Here is a 15,380-nt window from a genome sequence, read left to right as displayed (position 1 = left end):
ATGTCTGCATGAATTAATCATGTAAATCAAATGTATTGACTAATTTTGCCTGGCACAAAATGCCATGAATATTTTATACAACATACGCACTCTTGTACATCAGTTACAACAAGCGATCCAAAACGTGGGTCAACTCAGACTGGTTAAACAAAACCACAGTTAGGTCTAAACGCAGAATCCTTACAGAAATACAACGCTTTACAGGTATTATTTGGGGACATGAGTTACTCAATAGTTCAGTTCAAAACACACTAGGGTGTAAATGGCACATTTTCAACGAGGTAAAACATTTGGGTGAAAAAGGAAAATAAGTTCAAGTGATGCGTCACAATTCAAACCACAAGAACCAGTAGCACTAATAATAGCTAGAACATGCATTTGTGAAGTTTCACCTCAAGCACACAGATTTTAACCAGTGGTTGACATTAATGGGTTTTCCCATATCCAGGACCACACACATTTCCAGAAATATCAAGCAGTGCAAAATTATTTTCTTTAAACAAAATAGCACTAAAAGAAAAGTTAAATCGAACCAAAACATGACTTGAAAACAAAAACTAAAAGAAATGTAGATGTGCATCATCACTCCCATTCGTCGTCGTCTGCGCCACTGCTCAGGGCAGCAGCTAGATGACTTGCCCCATCTCTCTGGAAAGAGCCACCCTGTGGTCAAGAGATGAACCATGTGTCAATGAGAACACTAAACATGTAGCCACTAAACGTGTTCAATGGAAAATAACAGCACTCAACCTATTCCAGAGCCATACCTTCCTGCTATCAGTAGAGGCAAAGGTTCTGCCACCTGGGTTGAACCCTGTGGTGCCATGAGCACTGAAGGCAGCTTCCTCCAGCCATTTGGGCACCTCCTGCTGGGCCTGTGAAAAGTAATTGCAGTGAGAATACATTTTTATTTTAGTTCAAAGTCAGCTTTGACTTACTTGCTAGCAAGCCTTAAAGCTGGAATCCTTAAATGGTGAAACTTCCCGTCCGTTTAGGATTTTACAACAAAGTAACTGCAAACACATTATCCCCTCTCGGACAACATTGCACGCACACTAGAACAGCAGAATATATACTTCATTTTTTCTAAAACACTTTCATCCACAAAACAATAACAAAGGTGTTGGGACGGACAGTGGCGCTGATCTATCTTTAAAGGTTGCTTTTGACCAGAGTGTGTGAAATCACTTACCCCAGACAGGACTTTGACCAGGGATCGTGCCAGGTTGCAGTCGGCCTCCGGGTCAAAGAAACACACAGCTCTCCCGGTGTTCCCACAGCGACCTGTTCTCCCGATGCGGTGGACATACTCATCAATGTTGTTGGGGAGGTCAAAGTTGACTATGTGTTGGACATCCTTGATGTCCAGTCCACGGGCAGCAACAGAGGTGGCCACCAGGACAGGACACCTTCCTGAGCGGAAGTCGCCGAGCGCCTGTTCACGCTCCCTCTGCTCACGGTCACTGATATCACAATAAATACCAAATAACACGTCATACAACTAGACAAAGACTAACAAGACATAAGGTAATCTGGGGCCCAACTAGCAATGACTATGGGGTAAATCACTTGAAGACAGTCCCTTACCCATGAATACTAGTAGTATTAACCTTCTCCTGACACAGGAACGTTGCTATAAAGTCAGCCTGCCTCTTGGTTTCCACAAAGACCATTGTGCGTTCAGACCCTGTGAAGGCAGAATATGCCCTTCAACATGAAAAGACAATTTGATGTACTGGAAAGTGGTTGAAGCATTTGCATGAGAGGTGCCGACAGTCATAACGAGGTGCTGATGGATACCTGTAGTCTTCAGGACCTCCAGTAGTTGGTCTCTTTTGGAGAACTTGGTTACCTGAACCACGACCTGCTCCACATCACTGCAGGCTCCGCCCACTACGCCCACAGCAAGGAACAGATAGTCCTTCTTCAGGAAGTCAGCAGCCAGTCTTAACACCACAGGACAACAAGGCATTAGGGGCCCACCCATCTCATTTAAAAACACACAACTACCATTTAGAAATCATGCCATGACTGGTTTCTACAGCAATTTCCTTTACATTAGCTGCACAAATATTTGAACATTAATTTTAAAAATCATTGTTTGTCTCAGTTATCTGTGGCGGAGTGTGGGAGACAGACTTTTGGATGTCCTCGGGGTAGGTAGCGCTGAACATAAGGGTCTGGCGGTGCTCTTTAGCTGGCATGCCTGGGGACCCCACCAGCTTGCGCATCGCAGGCTCAAAGCCCATGTCCAGCATCCTGTCAGCCTCGTCCAGCACCAGGTAACGCAGCTTGCTCAAGCCAATCTGGGGAAGTAGACAGAAGAGGCCGTATATCCATTTGCTAAAAAGGACTATGTTAACAGATGGCTTCACCCGGCTGTCAACTACAAGGTTTGATTAAAAAAAGTGTTTTGTTATTGAAGCACCAATTACCTTTCCTCTTCCAATAATGTCCATCAGTCTTCCTGGAGTCCCACAGAGCACATTGCAACCCTTCAGTATCTCGCGAATGGTGTGACCGGTGCTTATGCCACCGTAAACCACCACTGGACGCACACAAGTTCTACAAAAGACAGTGGGGAAAAAGTATCCAGAATCAGTGTCCATTGGATTTTCCCCCCCCTAACAATTTACCTTATAATTTGTTCTTATTATGGCAAAAGTTAATTGCATCTAGCGCCATTTCCACTATTACTATTGAAAAGTGCAGGTGGGGTGAAAGGGGTTGAACATACTGCCTTTCGAATATGCAGTGAACATAACTTCATACCCATGGGCAAACTTCCTGGCTTCCATGTAGATCTGGTTGATCAGCTCCCTGGTTGGGGCCACTATAATAACCTCTGGCTCCTGGATCTCGCTGAACTGACTAGCTGCCACGCCGTCCACCATCAGCTGCTGCAGGATGGGCAGTAGGAATGCAGCCTGGGGGACGACAACAAATGTTAAAATACTTAGTCTACCCACAGGCTTACCAGACCTGCCAACCCTGTCCAACTTTTTAGAGTACCAGACACGCACAGCAAATTGGAGATTGGCATTTTTAGAAGCATTGCCTCTATTGCTAATAACAGACATTCATTCTTCATCGCGCAGTCTTCTAAACTCCGACTCCATTTAACTTATTTGGGACTGGGGGCAGTATTGAGTAGCTTGGATAGAAAGGTGCCCAGAGTAAACTACCTGCTACTCAGGCCCAAAAGCTAGAATACGCATATAATTAGTAGATTTGGATATAAAACTCTGAAGTTTCTAAATCTGTTTGAATAATGTCCGAGTATAACGGAACTCATGGCAGGCAAAAACATCCAACCAGGAAGTGGGAAATCTGAGGTTTGTAGTTTCAAGTCATTGCCTATCAAATATAAGGTGTCTAAGGGGTCATACTGCACTTCCCAAGGCTTCCACTAGATGTCAACAGTCTTTAGAACCTTGTTTCAGACTTCGACTGTGAAGGGGGAGAGAAAGAGCCCCGTTTCAACCAGGTGTCTGGCAGAGTGCCATGAGCTGATCATGCGCGCTCCCGTGAGAGGTAGCTGCGTTCCATTGCATTTCTAAAGACAAAGGAATTCTCCGGTTGGAACATTGAAGATGTTAATAACATCCTAAATATTGACTCTATACATAGTTTGACATGTTTCTACGAACTGTAATAGAACTTTTGACATTGTCTGAACAAGTGATTGCGATTTATGCATTTGGATTACTGGGCTAAACACGAACAAAAAGGAGGTATTTGGACATAAATGGACTTTAACGAACAAAAACATTTATTGTAGAACTGGGATTCCTGGGAGTGCATTCAGATCAAGATCAAAAGGTAAGTGAATATTTATAAATGGTATTTCTGACACCTCTCCTTTGGAAAATGGCTGGATGTTGTGCGTTTTCACCGTAAGGCCATTTTGAAATCTGACACAGCGGTTGCATTAAGAAGTTTCTATATTTCCATGTTTAACACTTGTATCTTTTATCAATATTTATTATGAGTATTTCTGTAATTTGATGTGGCTCTCCACACGGTCACCAGATGTTTGTTTGAGACAACGCATTTCTGATCATAACACACCAATTTCATGCAAGGTTTTTGGACATAGATTAACCTTATCGAACACATTTGTGTAACATGAAGTCCTGTGAGTGTCATCTGATGAATATCAAAGGTTAGTGATTCATTTAATAGCTATTTCTGATTGCGAACTCTCCTTGGCTGGAAAATGGCTGTATGGTTTTCTGTGACTAGGTGCTGACCTAACAATCGTTTGATGTGCTTTCGCCGTAAAGCCTATTTGAAATCGTACACTGTGGCTGGATTTACAAGACATTTCTTTAAAAATGGTGTAAAATAATTGGAGGAATTTTAATTATGGGATTTCTGTTTTGAATTTGGTGCCCTGCAATTTCACTGGCTGTTGTCGAGGTGGGACGCTACCGTCCCACATATCCCAGAGAAGTTAATGCCAAAACGTTTATATTTAATTATACTTTGGTAATGCTCAGGTTGCGTGATCCTCGTAACATTAAGTGTAAAATAAAACTAATGGGACGCAGAATTAAATGTGTATCACATTCACAAAAAAATAACTGGTCGCATTTGTGCATTTAATTTCTTTCACTAGCAAATCTGAGTGAACTGCTGGCACTTTAGAGCCCACTGAATGGCCATCTTATGTTGGCTTGAAACAATTGTTTACCTTTCCACAACAGTCAAAGGGATTTGTTCATGTTTTTACATACAGCTGACAGTCGGCAAACTCAGCATCACAACAAACAGGAGGCGCAGACACGATGCAGCTACGTCGAATAATGATGTATTTATCTCCTTGTCCGTTGACACAAACTCTGTACATGTCTGTTGCAGCTCGAGAGTCAGGATGTTAGATATACTAAGTAGATTTGTTTATTATTATTTTATTTATTTATTCAGGCCCTATTAACTTCTGCGTAATTTTAACTCTGATCTCGTACATGGACATAGAACTGCGTAGTTGGTACACAAAATGCGTGCATGCTGGCAGGTCTGGCTTACACATGGCGGCCAACACAAGCGCTATAGATTTATACCAGAGTAGGTTAACCTGGGTGACGGAGCTCTGGTCGTATGCCCTCTCCATTTCACATGAGAGTATTTGAACTACAAGAAAAAGGCGCTTAAGACTGCTCGCTAAATAGGGAATTTCAGTTCTACAGGGGCAACTTACCGTTTTCCCAGATCCAGTCTGGGCACAGGCCATGAGGTCCCGGCCAGCAGCGATTATGGGAATGCCATGCTTCTGTACTGGGGTGGGCTTCTTATAGCCAGACTTACTGACGTTCCTGTTCAGAGATTCACACAGGGCAGCCTCTTCAAAACCCTGATGATAATAGGTTAGTCAGTCTCAAAATCACAGCAACGTTGCCATTTACCAATACAACAACCAGTATACAACAATCCATCTGTTTATTTATTTGACAATCCAGCATTTATGTTTCAAGTGCAACTCTGGGGCCATCCCAACATCTTAACCGTTTCCTTGTTCTTCCCAACAAAGCAACCAATATTGTGGAAGTCCATTCAGTTGTGAAGGTAAGGAGATTAATAAAATAACCCATTAACACTAAGAACACAGCCACCAGTAAGGCACTCACCATGATTGCCTTTGGCGGATTGCTGCCGCTGACATCGACCAAGATGTCATCGTACTTATCAAAGTTGATGCCCGACTCATAATGAGCAAAAATAGACGACTCCTTCTCACAGAGGGCTTCGGGCACATAGGTCACCTTTGGGGGACCTGGTGGTAGAGTGAGGTTATGAGAACGTGATAACCTTCTGAAGTATTTAACTAAAGAATCCACTGAAAGAACATCTCAGATGCAACTTTCTACAACTGAATGTTGTCAAAAGAAGAGCAGCAGCCTTCTTGTCGTCAATGTTGAAACGAAACCCAAGTAGTTGTAGCACCACTGAGGATGTTTAATTACATTAATAAGTTACATGGAACAAAAACAATGGTTCCCTTTAAGTATTGTTTAGAAAAACATGTAAGTTTTATTAGTCTTCTGTAAGGGATACATCAGGGTTCCCCAAATGGGGGCGCAGGCCTGGTTTTATTGCCCCCCCCCAGCTGAATCTAGTTGATGATCACTGGTATACATAGTCAAACAAAACACTTGTATAACATACAAACCTGGATTGCCACCATCTCCACCACCATCCATGGTTGAGCCTAAATAGGCGAAAATCTCACATAAGACATTTTCAAATGTAAAAATATTCAACATCAAGTCAAGGAAATTAATTAGTAACAAATGAAAACATGGAACCTTTAGAGAAAACTTCTTCATCTCGTCCACGATAACCTGGAATGATAAGACATGGGAAGTTTCACAATAAGGCTAGCTGTGACTCAATCTCGTAAATGCAAGGCCAATTACTATGGCTTTATAAAAAATCAACGCAAAAATAACACTGATGGAATAACAGAATCCAGACCAAAACAGAATGCAACAATATGAAACAAAGCAATGAACTTAATGTAATTAACTATACCAAACAAAAATAAACACAACATGTAATGTGTTGGCCCCATGTTTCATGAGCTGAAAATAAATTCAGAAATGTTCCATACACAAAATAATTTCTCTCAAATTATGCACAAACTGGTTTACATCCCTTTGCGAGCATTTCTCCCTCTGCCAAAATATGCCACACCTGTCAGATGGATGATCAACCGGCTGATTAAACAGCATAATCATTACACAGGTGCATACTGTGCTGGGGACAATAAAAAGCCACTAAAATGTGTTGTCACAACACAATGCCACAGATGTCTCAAGTTGAGGGAGTGTGCAATTGGCATACTGACTGCAGTTATGTCCACCAGAACTGTTGACAAATAATGAAATGTTCATTTCTCCACCATATGCCATCTCCATCATTTTAGAGAATTTGGCAGTAGGTCCAACCAGCCTCACAACCGCAGACCAAGTGTAACCATGTCAGCCCAGGACCTCCACATCACCATGCGGACTGTGATGTCATTTTTTTCTGTAATGAAGCCCTTAGGTAGACTAACTAATTCTGATTGCTGGGCCTGGCACCCCAGTGGCTTGTTCTGGGTCCCAAGTGGGTGGGCCGATGCCCTATGCGAAATCCATAGGTTAGGCCCAAATTAATTTCCTTAAGAAATCTAAAAATCATTGAAATTGTTTCATGTTACATAATATTTTTGGTTCAGTATAAATTTATTAAAAATGTGTTTGCTAAAGTTAGAGGAAATGAACAGAATGAGTCAGTGATTTGCATTTCCTGCAACTTTCTGAAGAAGCAACAAGAATTCCCCGTCTGTGCGGTGCACACATCTATCACCGTGTAGCCGTTAGCGATGATGCTAAAAATTATTATTATTAATTAGTCATTTGTATTGATGCTAATGAAGTCTTCTGGTAGATGGAAAGGCTTTCTTAACTACAAAGTAGCCTATGCTTACCTGGCATATGATTTTAATCAAGCCAGTGAGTTTTTATTTTGCAAACTCCATATGTGCATTACAAAAACAGTGCCTGTTGCTCGGTGCACACTGAAAAATAATCAAATTTGTCCTAGACATCCTGAAGTGGTTTAGGCATTATGGACTTAAATCAAATTTAGTAGTTTTTATATTGAAAGTGATAGAGTAAGAAAACCTGAAGAGGAAAACAGAATTTGGGGAAAATATAAATTGTATAGGGCCCTAAAATTACCTCCTCCGCCAAATCCTCCTCCATCACCACCACCTGAAACAAACCATAGTTAGCAACAACTTTCCATCAAGCCTTTCAACTGATTTAAAGTATGAAGAACAGACATGACAACCATGAATATTTTTGGAGTGCCATGTCAGCAACACCCCCACACTGCTCAAATCATAGGCAAATACACTTTTTGCCTAATGTTGGTAAAAGGCTGCCTCAGAAGGAATGGTAGGCAATACAGTTAACTTGGCTGCTCTTCAGTACCTAACTAGAAACAAGTTTAAATGTACAAACAAGGGATACGGTTGGGTAGGAGGGGAATTCCAGAGTAATCTTCTTTCTCAGGAAGTTGAAGCCGTTTTTCCCCCTGCAGCTGCCATTTCCTGAAACCGAGTCTACAATAATATCAAACAATGCAGCCAACAAATTAATCTGGTTTGATCCTAAATTAAATTGGTCAAAATCCTACAATGTACCAACTAGAAGCCCATTATATGGCTGTTTCTCACACCAGCATACTTGCACCTCAAATTGCGTGCATGGTATGCAAAATGCACACAGGTTGGCAGGTCTGAAAATATTTTTGCATTGCCATCAACTAGGCATGTTTGAATGATACTCACTGGTAAAAGACTGAGGATAGATTTCAAATCATATTTTAGAATTTCCGTAAGTGAGGTGCTGAGTTACCTGACCGGAAGCCTCCCCTGCCACCTCTGCCTCCCTGGCTACCTCCAAACCCTGAAAAGTGAAAGATTTGAGCAAAAAAGAGCCATAAAAAAACAGCATGATACATTTCATTAGCGTACCACCATTTCAATAATGAGAACTAAAACTTAGTCTAGACAACCATCCACAAAAATGTTAACATTACATATTTTAGCAGACACGTATTCAGAGCAATTAGGTTTTAAGTGCATTGCTCAAGGGTACATACATTAATTTTTTTATCCGGTCGGCTCTGGGATTTGAACCAGCAACCTTTAATTGGCCCAACGCTCTTAACTGATAATCTACCTGACCTTTTTAATCACTAATATTGGACAAGAGCATGTTCAATTTATTTGAATGCAAAAAGACATGCAGAAACACTTGGGAGGACAACGAGAACGTTCAAACTAAGCCAACCATCTAGAATAACTACATTTTCTTGCATTTAGAGAATATGAAAACCAACATACCGCCATCATTGCCATCATCCCCTGTCAAAAAGTAGATTTCACAAAACCCACGTGTAAAACATTACATCCAATAGCTAGACGGATAAGACAATATTCAAGAAACACTTCAAAATCAGGGGCATAATGTTTATTAAGACTCTGCTCATCAAGAAAAATTACAATGTGGGACATGTGAACTAGAGGATAAGAATAGCTTTTACCATTTCGGATGCCTCCTCCCCTTGATCCTCTGCCACCCCCTGTTGAGACAACAATATGAAGCATTTGGGAGACAAAAATCACAATTAAGAGTCATGCAATTACCCATCGTTCCAGAAAGTTCATTGTCCAGAAAATATTATTTTTTCTAATTTGTTTATTTCAGAAGGAACCACAAGTCTCACCTCTGCCTCTTCCCCTGAAGCCTCCATCACTGTTCCATGAGCTGTCTTTATCTGTACAGAAGTTCCAATTCAAAGAACAGCAATGTTAATACAATTCGAGGCATGATTTAATAATAAGTCATGCCGAAGACATTTGAAGACCCTCAAAATGCCAGCGGCACCAGCATAATACATTTTGGGACTGAAACGTTTCAAATACCTTGAACAGTATTATGCCTCTATTCTATTTTAGTGCCATCCCCATGAATTGATCGCAGTGACAATTTGCTCAACTGCAGTCTTGAGCTGCAATATAAGTTTTAGTCAGTCACTTACCTTCATTCCCATTCTCACCAGCTCCTGTTGACAGAGGGCAATATACTTAAAAAATTATTACCTGTAAAATAATTATTTCCAAGATGCCTTAGGCATACATCTTGAGTAAATACTCAATTTTAGACAGCAATAATTACATCAAACATAAAGTATTTTAAATAATTCTGAGACTATGCACCTGAAGAGAAACTCTTGAAGTCTCCACCACCTCCCCTGGACCCTCGGCCTGTAAGTAAAAAAAATTGCAAGAATTTCAAGTTAGTAGAGTAATAACTCAGACCAGTGATATATCCCCCCCCCCAATAACAATTTATTTTAAACAACTTGCCTCTGCCGCCACCGAAGCCACCACCTCCACTGTTCCAGGAGCTGACTTTATCAAAAGAGATCACAAATCTTAACATTGTTTCAATTCTTGTAAGTTACCTAATGGATATAAAAGGCACAATCCTACCAGTCGGTCTCCCAAAACTGGAACTTTGGCCACCACTGGTCCACGAGCTCATTCCACTTTCTACAAAAACACATTCAAGCTCAGTCATTAATCATTTGTTACATCCTGTGATTATTTTGTTTAAAGGCTTTCCCAACACCCATGAAAAATCAAGTTGCATCCAAGTGACAGGATGCACCCTGGCTATTACACAAAACATGTCCATTTTTGCCAAGGGAATCCAGCTAGTCCATATACAAATTACATGAACCTACCATTACTTGTGGTAACCTGCAAAAAATTTTTTTTATTATTATTATATGAAAATGTTGCATTCACATATGCTGATTTAAGCCAATATTACACATATTGTCACTAGCTTTGGTTCACAAATGACTCCACTAATATGTAAATGCATAACAGCTCAAATTATTGGTTTAGATTCATTTACCTCATCCCAGTTGTCCATGATCTACAAATGTGGTTCTGAAATCAAGAAAAGCCAAAAGTCAATTAACTGCACCTGGTTATTACCTAGCTTGCTACATTTTAGGATGCGTTGGTAAATTAAATTTCACAGAACTCCGAGTGTGCATAATAACTAATGAATTCACAACACCAGTTAAATATAACCGTGTGACTATCAGCAACGTTCTGGATGACATGAAAACAGCCTGCCCAGCTCTGCTAGGGTGAGTAAAATGGTCAGAGTGAAGTGTTCTCTCACTTGTGTCTGGAACTTTAGCCAGTTAACTTGGTTTCTTGACTGCAGTTGTGAGGTCAGAACGCTCGGATCAACCCCTCATCCAGAGCGTCCAGTGTGCGCTCTGAACAGTCGCTCTGAACGGTCCGAGAGCGAATCGCTCTGAACGGTCCGAGAGCGAATCGCTCTGAACGGTCCGAGAGCGAATCGCTCTGAACGGTCCGAGAGCGAATCGCTCTGAACGGTCCGAGAGCGAATCGCTCTGAACGGTCCTAGAGCGAATCGCTCTGAACGGTCCTAGAGCGAATCGCTCTGAACGGTCCTAGAGCGAATCGCTCTGAACGGTCCTAGAGCGAATCGCTCTGAACGGTCCTAGAGCGAATAGCTCTGAACGGTCCGAGAGCGAATCGCTCTGAACGGTCCGAGAGCGAATCGCTCTGAACGGTCCTAGAGCGAATCGCTCTGAACGGTCCTAGAGCGAATCGCTCTGAACGCCAAACCTCTGAACCGTCGCTCTGAACGCTCCGGGAGCCAAACCTCTGAATTTACAGACGCCCAGAGCGCACTCAGACACTCAATGTATAATTTAAACACATCTTTAGTAGTCAATGTTTCAGAACGCGTCTAGGAGGTTCTCTAGCTACTGGAGTATTTTCAATTAAAACAAGTGTGACCACTGACTGACTAGCTAACGTTAGTGTACTTTGTTGGGAAAGTAGAATCAAAGCACAGAATGACATTGCAAGAAATTAGCTAGCTAGGTTGTTACACAGCCACCAGAAAGTACTTATTTTTTTCCAATACTGTACAATGACAAAATGAGCCTCGGAAGATGAATAGTCAGTGATATCAGTAAATCAGCTCCCATCTAGGCCGCAATGAAGTAACGCTAGTTAATAACTACTTTTCATGCCATTTGTCTGCGGTCAAACTCACCAAGTTTACCCAACACGTGCAGCCATTGATTTCGAAATGTAAAGACAACATTAACTAGCTAGATAAGCATTTCTAACAAAGTTCAGTAATGTCGAGAGCTAGATAACATTTAAAGTTAATTATCCAAATAACTGACTATTTAGTTATTTTTTTTAAATGCCAGTCATGTACAATATGTAGCTAGTTGGCAAGCTAATGTTACACTAGTTAATAACTGGCTGAACAAGCAAATTAGTCTCATGCTCGCCATGTTGACTAGGTAATGTTAGCTAGATATTATTTATAAAATCTACATAATGCTATGTAAAATGTCCCAAATGGCACCAAAAATTACAATATGAATGGTTATATGTAACAAGTTGATAACTTTAACTGAAATGTTTAGTTAACACCAAAGTGGCTTCCTATGGCGCTAATTACCTAGCCAACACGAACCTAGCGGTCTTCTAGCTAACCCATAAAGATTACTAGTTAAACAGCTAATTAACTTAGAGATACGTTTTCCTTGCAATCATTACAAACATAAAAGCATTTTTATGCACTGAGGAAAAAGTAATATTTAAACCTCCGTACATTGTCGAAACGCTTTCCCGCAGCGTCTTGATGTTCTTCCACGTGGCAGAAGGTTGTGGATCGTCAAAAAGAGAGCGCGCTTGTTGGGGACGCGATAAAAACCCAGCTGGACTGCGGGAGGGAGAAGAGGATGAAAGGGGGTGTTACTTTTTATTAAAACATTTTATAAAACCACTGCTCGGGATTTATTTACTTATCATTGAAAGGTCATATCAAAATGAAATGTTGATTTACAAATATATATATTTTTAAATATAAAACTATAAAGCTTTCTATGGCAGAGTAAGTGCGGAGTTACTATTTAATGTGACCTCCCATCTTTCTCATTTACATGTGGCTCATCCATATTAGTAATTATTTCTCCCTGGTATTTTTTTATTGAAACGGAGGGACTGTGAAAATATCTTTGTTTCAACAACTCAGACAAAATGTGTAAACAAGAAGCGCTATAAAATCGATGTCATCCATGTTGTGATTGGCAATTAGGGTAATTGCTCCGGTCACGTTGTGTGTTAGGTCATGTCAATCACCTGGAGGAATGTTTTGGAACGTTCAGATAGAAAAATGTGATGTAGAACAAACATGCCTCTCTAACATGTACAATAAGGAATCATGTCGGCTCTAGTGATATAATTTATATCTGCAACATTTGAGACCATCTGGCAACTAAACATGGTTCAGAGGAAACACAATGGTCCAAAATCATCTTAATTGTTTGATTCTTGGTGATTGAGGTCATCTCTGGGCCGAGGAGAGCTTATCCTTGAATTGGGCAAATATTTTAGTGTGACCAGTTCATCAAGACACAACGTTTTGGAATGTTCTGATAGAAGTATCAATGTAGAACAATATATGCTTGTTCGACAAAAAGACCAAGAAATCATGTTGGCTCTATTCATGGAATTTCTTTCTGCAACGGTTGGCAATTGAAGGTGGCCCTGAGTTCCTATTCCCAACTATCTTTTATTCTGTACCTAACATTATTTTTCCACCAGAGGGCAGGAGCCTCATCTGACAAAAAATTCCCCGATTGTAGTCTTATAATAATAACACTACAATATAGATTCACACTGTTAGATATGATCATTTAGCCTGGTTGCCAGTCTCTGTAACATTCCACTCCTTGTACTCTGTTTCATGTGCCAAAGAACCATGAATGTGAACTATTTCATTAAAAATGAATTTTAAAGTTACAATATGTAACTTTTCAGGGACAGTACTGTCATTCTCAGTGAAAGCAAGTCTAAGAAGCAGTACATCTCATCAGTGTGCTATTCCTATAATTCCATCTCTTAAGTTTCGTTTTTTTATCTTTTACATTTCGTTTTGTACACCAAATTCAAACAGCTGAAAATACAATATTTTTGGTTATTGAAAAGTTATTTCACAGCAGTTCAGATGGTATAATGATTCTCTACACTATGCATTGCTTGTTTTGCCACATAAACTGAAATTAGGGGAACTAGAAATGTAGCAATCAGGAAATGATGAAGTGATTTTTGTATATTGTACCTTTTAATAAGCAAAGAGTGGAATAACAGGTGGCGTTTGTTTTGCTTGGCCCAGTGCCCCTGGTGGGTGAAGATTTCACTTAAAGGAATAATCCACTCAAAACCACAAATTCTTATGATTTATGTTGTTAAATAATGCAAATATGTGAGAACAATATATGCTGTGAAATGTTTTTGCATTTAATTGTTCTAATAAGGTAGGAAGCAACGTGTATCATCACTATTGGCGAGTCCAGATGGGAGGAGTCTACAGTCACATGTGGCATCCCACAGGGGTCAGTCAGTGTTGGGGCATATCCTGTTTTTAATGTACATGCTTTATCAACTTCCACTAATTTATAAAATCATCTTCCACTGCTACGCTGACGATAGGTCTACATTAACACCAAACCGGACTCCCTCTCTGCCCGGGCAAAACTCAGCAGCTGCCTAGAGGACATCAGGGCATGGATGACAGAGACCTTCCTCCAGTTGAACAGTAGCAAGACTGAGGCTATACTTATTGGGACACCCAAGCAGGTCATCAGTGCTGGAAACATCTGTCCTACAATCAACTGCCAGATCATCCACCTGTCCTCTGTCACCTCCAACCAAGGAGTCAAGTTTGATCCTTCTCTGTCCTTCGAAGCCCACATAAAACAAATATGTAAAACATAATTTTTCCATCTTATAAACATCGTCTGGGACATACCGTCACTCTAGGCGCAGAGAAACTGTGAGGATTGGATTATATTGAGCTGCGGGGCACCGGTCTGAGGCACCTGACGTGAACGGGCAAAAGCGGTGAGGGAGGAGCACCCTTCTTAAACCGAACAGTGATCTGCGGGCGCTTGGTTATGTTGTCAAAAAGGCAGTATGGAGCATCATCCAGAAACATACATCTGTTTTCCATAAAATATATGTTTGAATTTTCAAACTAGTTTTCATTGGGAATGTAGATAAAGCTTTTTATATCAAAAGCAATCACTTTTACATGTGAAAACACAGAATCCTACTCATTACTCCACATGCTAATTATGTCACTTTTGTTTCGCCGTGGGCTTTGAACGGGGCACATGGCTCACACCCGGGAGGCAGCCCAGTTTCCAAAACAAATGCAATCAACTTTCCTGGTGCAAAACACGCCTACCCGTGCTCCCGGGCCAGATTAATCAAATCCTCTCACTCATCAACTCCTTTAATCTTCTCTAGGATCAACTACGGCAAAGCGCTGTTTGGGGGCCTCCCAGCCAAATCACTACAGAGGCTCCAACTAATCCACAACAATGGGGCCAAAGTCAGACCATATCACCCCAATCCTGGCTCAACTTCATTGGCTACCAGTCATCTACAGCAGAGTTTTCCAATCTCGGACATGGGGCCCCCCCTGGGTGCACATTTTGGTTAAATCAAATGTTATTGGTCACATACACATGATTTGCAGATGTTAATGTGAGTATAGCGAAATGCTTGTGCTTCTAGTTCTGACAGTGCAGTAATATTTAACAAGTAATCTAACAATTCCCCAACAAATACCTAATACACACAAATCTAAAAGGGTGAATGAGAATATGTACATATAAATATATGGATGAGTGATGTCATAGGCAAGGTGAGGTAGATGGTATAAAATACAGTATATACATAT

At 40.8% G+C, this 15,380-nt stretch overlaps 1 protein-coding gene across 3 annotated transcripts; it reads right to left on the bottom strand.

The window, feature by feature from the left end:
• Positions 1 to 11: 11 nt before the first annotated feature.
• Positions 12 to 12,383, bottom strand: ddx4 (DEAD (Asp-Glu-Ala-Asp) box polypeptide 4). Of its 3 annotated transcripts, none has more exons than XM_042302678.1 (24): positions 12,243 to 12,383; positions 10,482 to 10,516; positions 10,306 to 10,321; positions 10,052 to 10,111; positions 9,926 to 9,970; positions 9,776 to 9,823; positions 9,598 to 9,621; positions 9,283 to 9,333; positions 9,100 to 9,138; positions 8,900 to 8,920; positions 8,409 to 8,459; positions 7,728 to 7,760; positions 6,309 to 6,344; positions 6,173 to 6,211; positions 5,631 to 5,776; positions 5,204 to 5,356; positions 2,773 to 2,927; positions 2,436 to 2,565; positions 2,140 to 2,306; positions 1,801 to 1,946; positions 1,588 to 1,687; positions 1,193 to 1,463; positions 768 to 875; positions 12 to 663 (listed from the first exon to the last, which is right to left on the bottom strand). In XM_042302678.1, exons 2-24 carry the CDS (start codon positions 10,497 to 10,499, stop codon positions 583 to 585), a joined length of 1,938 nt encoding a protein of 645 aa, XP_042158612.1. In that variant the 5' UTR covers positions 10,500 to 10,516; positions 12,243 to 12,383; the 3' UTR covers positions 12 to 582. The 3 variants fall into 3 exon arrangements, with proteins under 3 accessions (XP_042158612.1, XP_042158614.1, XP_042158613.1); XM_042302680.1 differs by having other exon boundaries at positions 9,283 to 9,327; XM_042302679.1 differs by lacking the exon at positions 12,243 to 12,383 and adding an exon at positions 10,758 to 10,838.
• Positions 12,384 to 15,380: the final 2,997 nt, after the last annotated feature.

The sequence above is a fragment of the Oncorhynchus tshawytscha genome, linkage group LG20 (genome assembly GCF_018296145.1).
Source record: "Oncorhynchus tshawytscha isolate Ot180627B linkage group LG20, Otsh_v2.0, whole genome shotgun sequence".
Lineage (NCBI taxonomy): Eukaryota > Metazoa > Chordata > Actinopteri > Salmoniformes > Salmonidae > Oncorhynchus > Oncorhynchus tshawytscha.
This window is presented reverse-complemented; position numbering and strand designations above follow the sequence as displayed.

Excerpts from the sequence above, each read along its gene's own strand:
- ddx4 (XM_042302678.1), bottom strand. Across the intron at positions 9,971-10,051 it reads CAGTTTTGGGAGACCGACTG|TCAGCTCCTGGAACAGTGGA; the intron begins GTAGGATTGTGC and ends CTTTTGATAAAG. Across the intron at positions 8,460-8,899 it reads GGATGATGGCAATGATGGCG|GGTTTGGAGGTAGCCAGGGA; the intron begins GTATGTTGGTTT and ends TTCACTTTTCAG.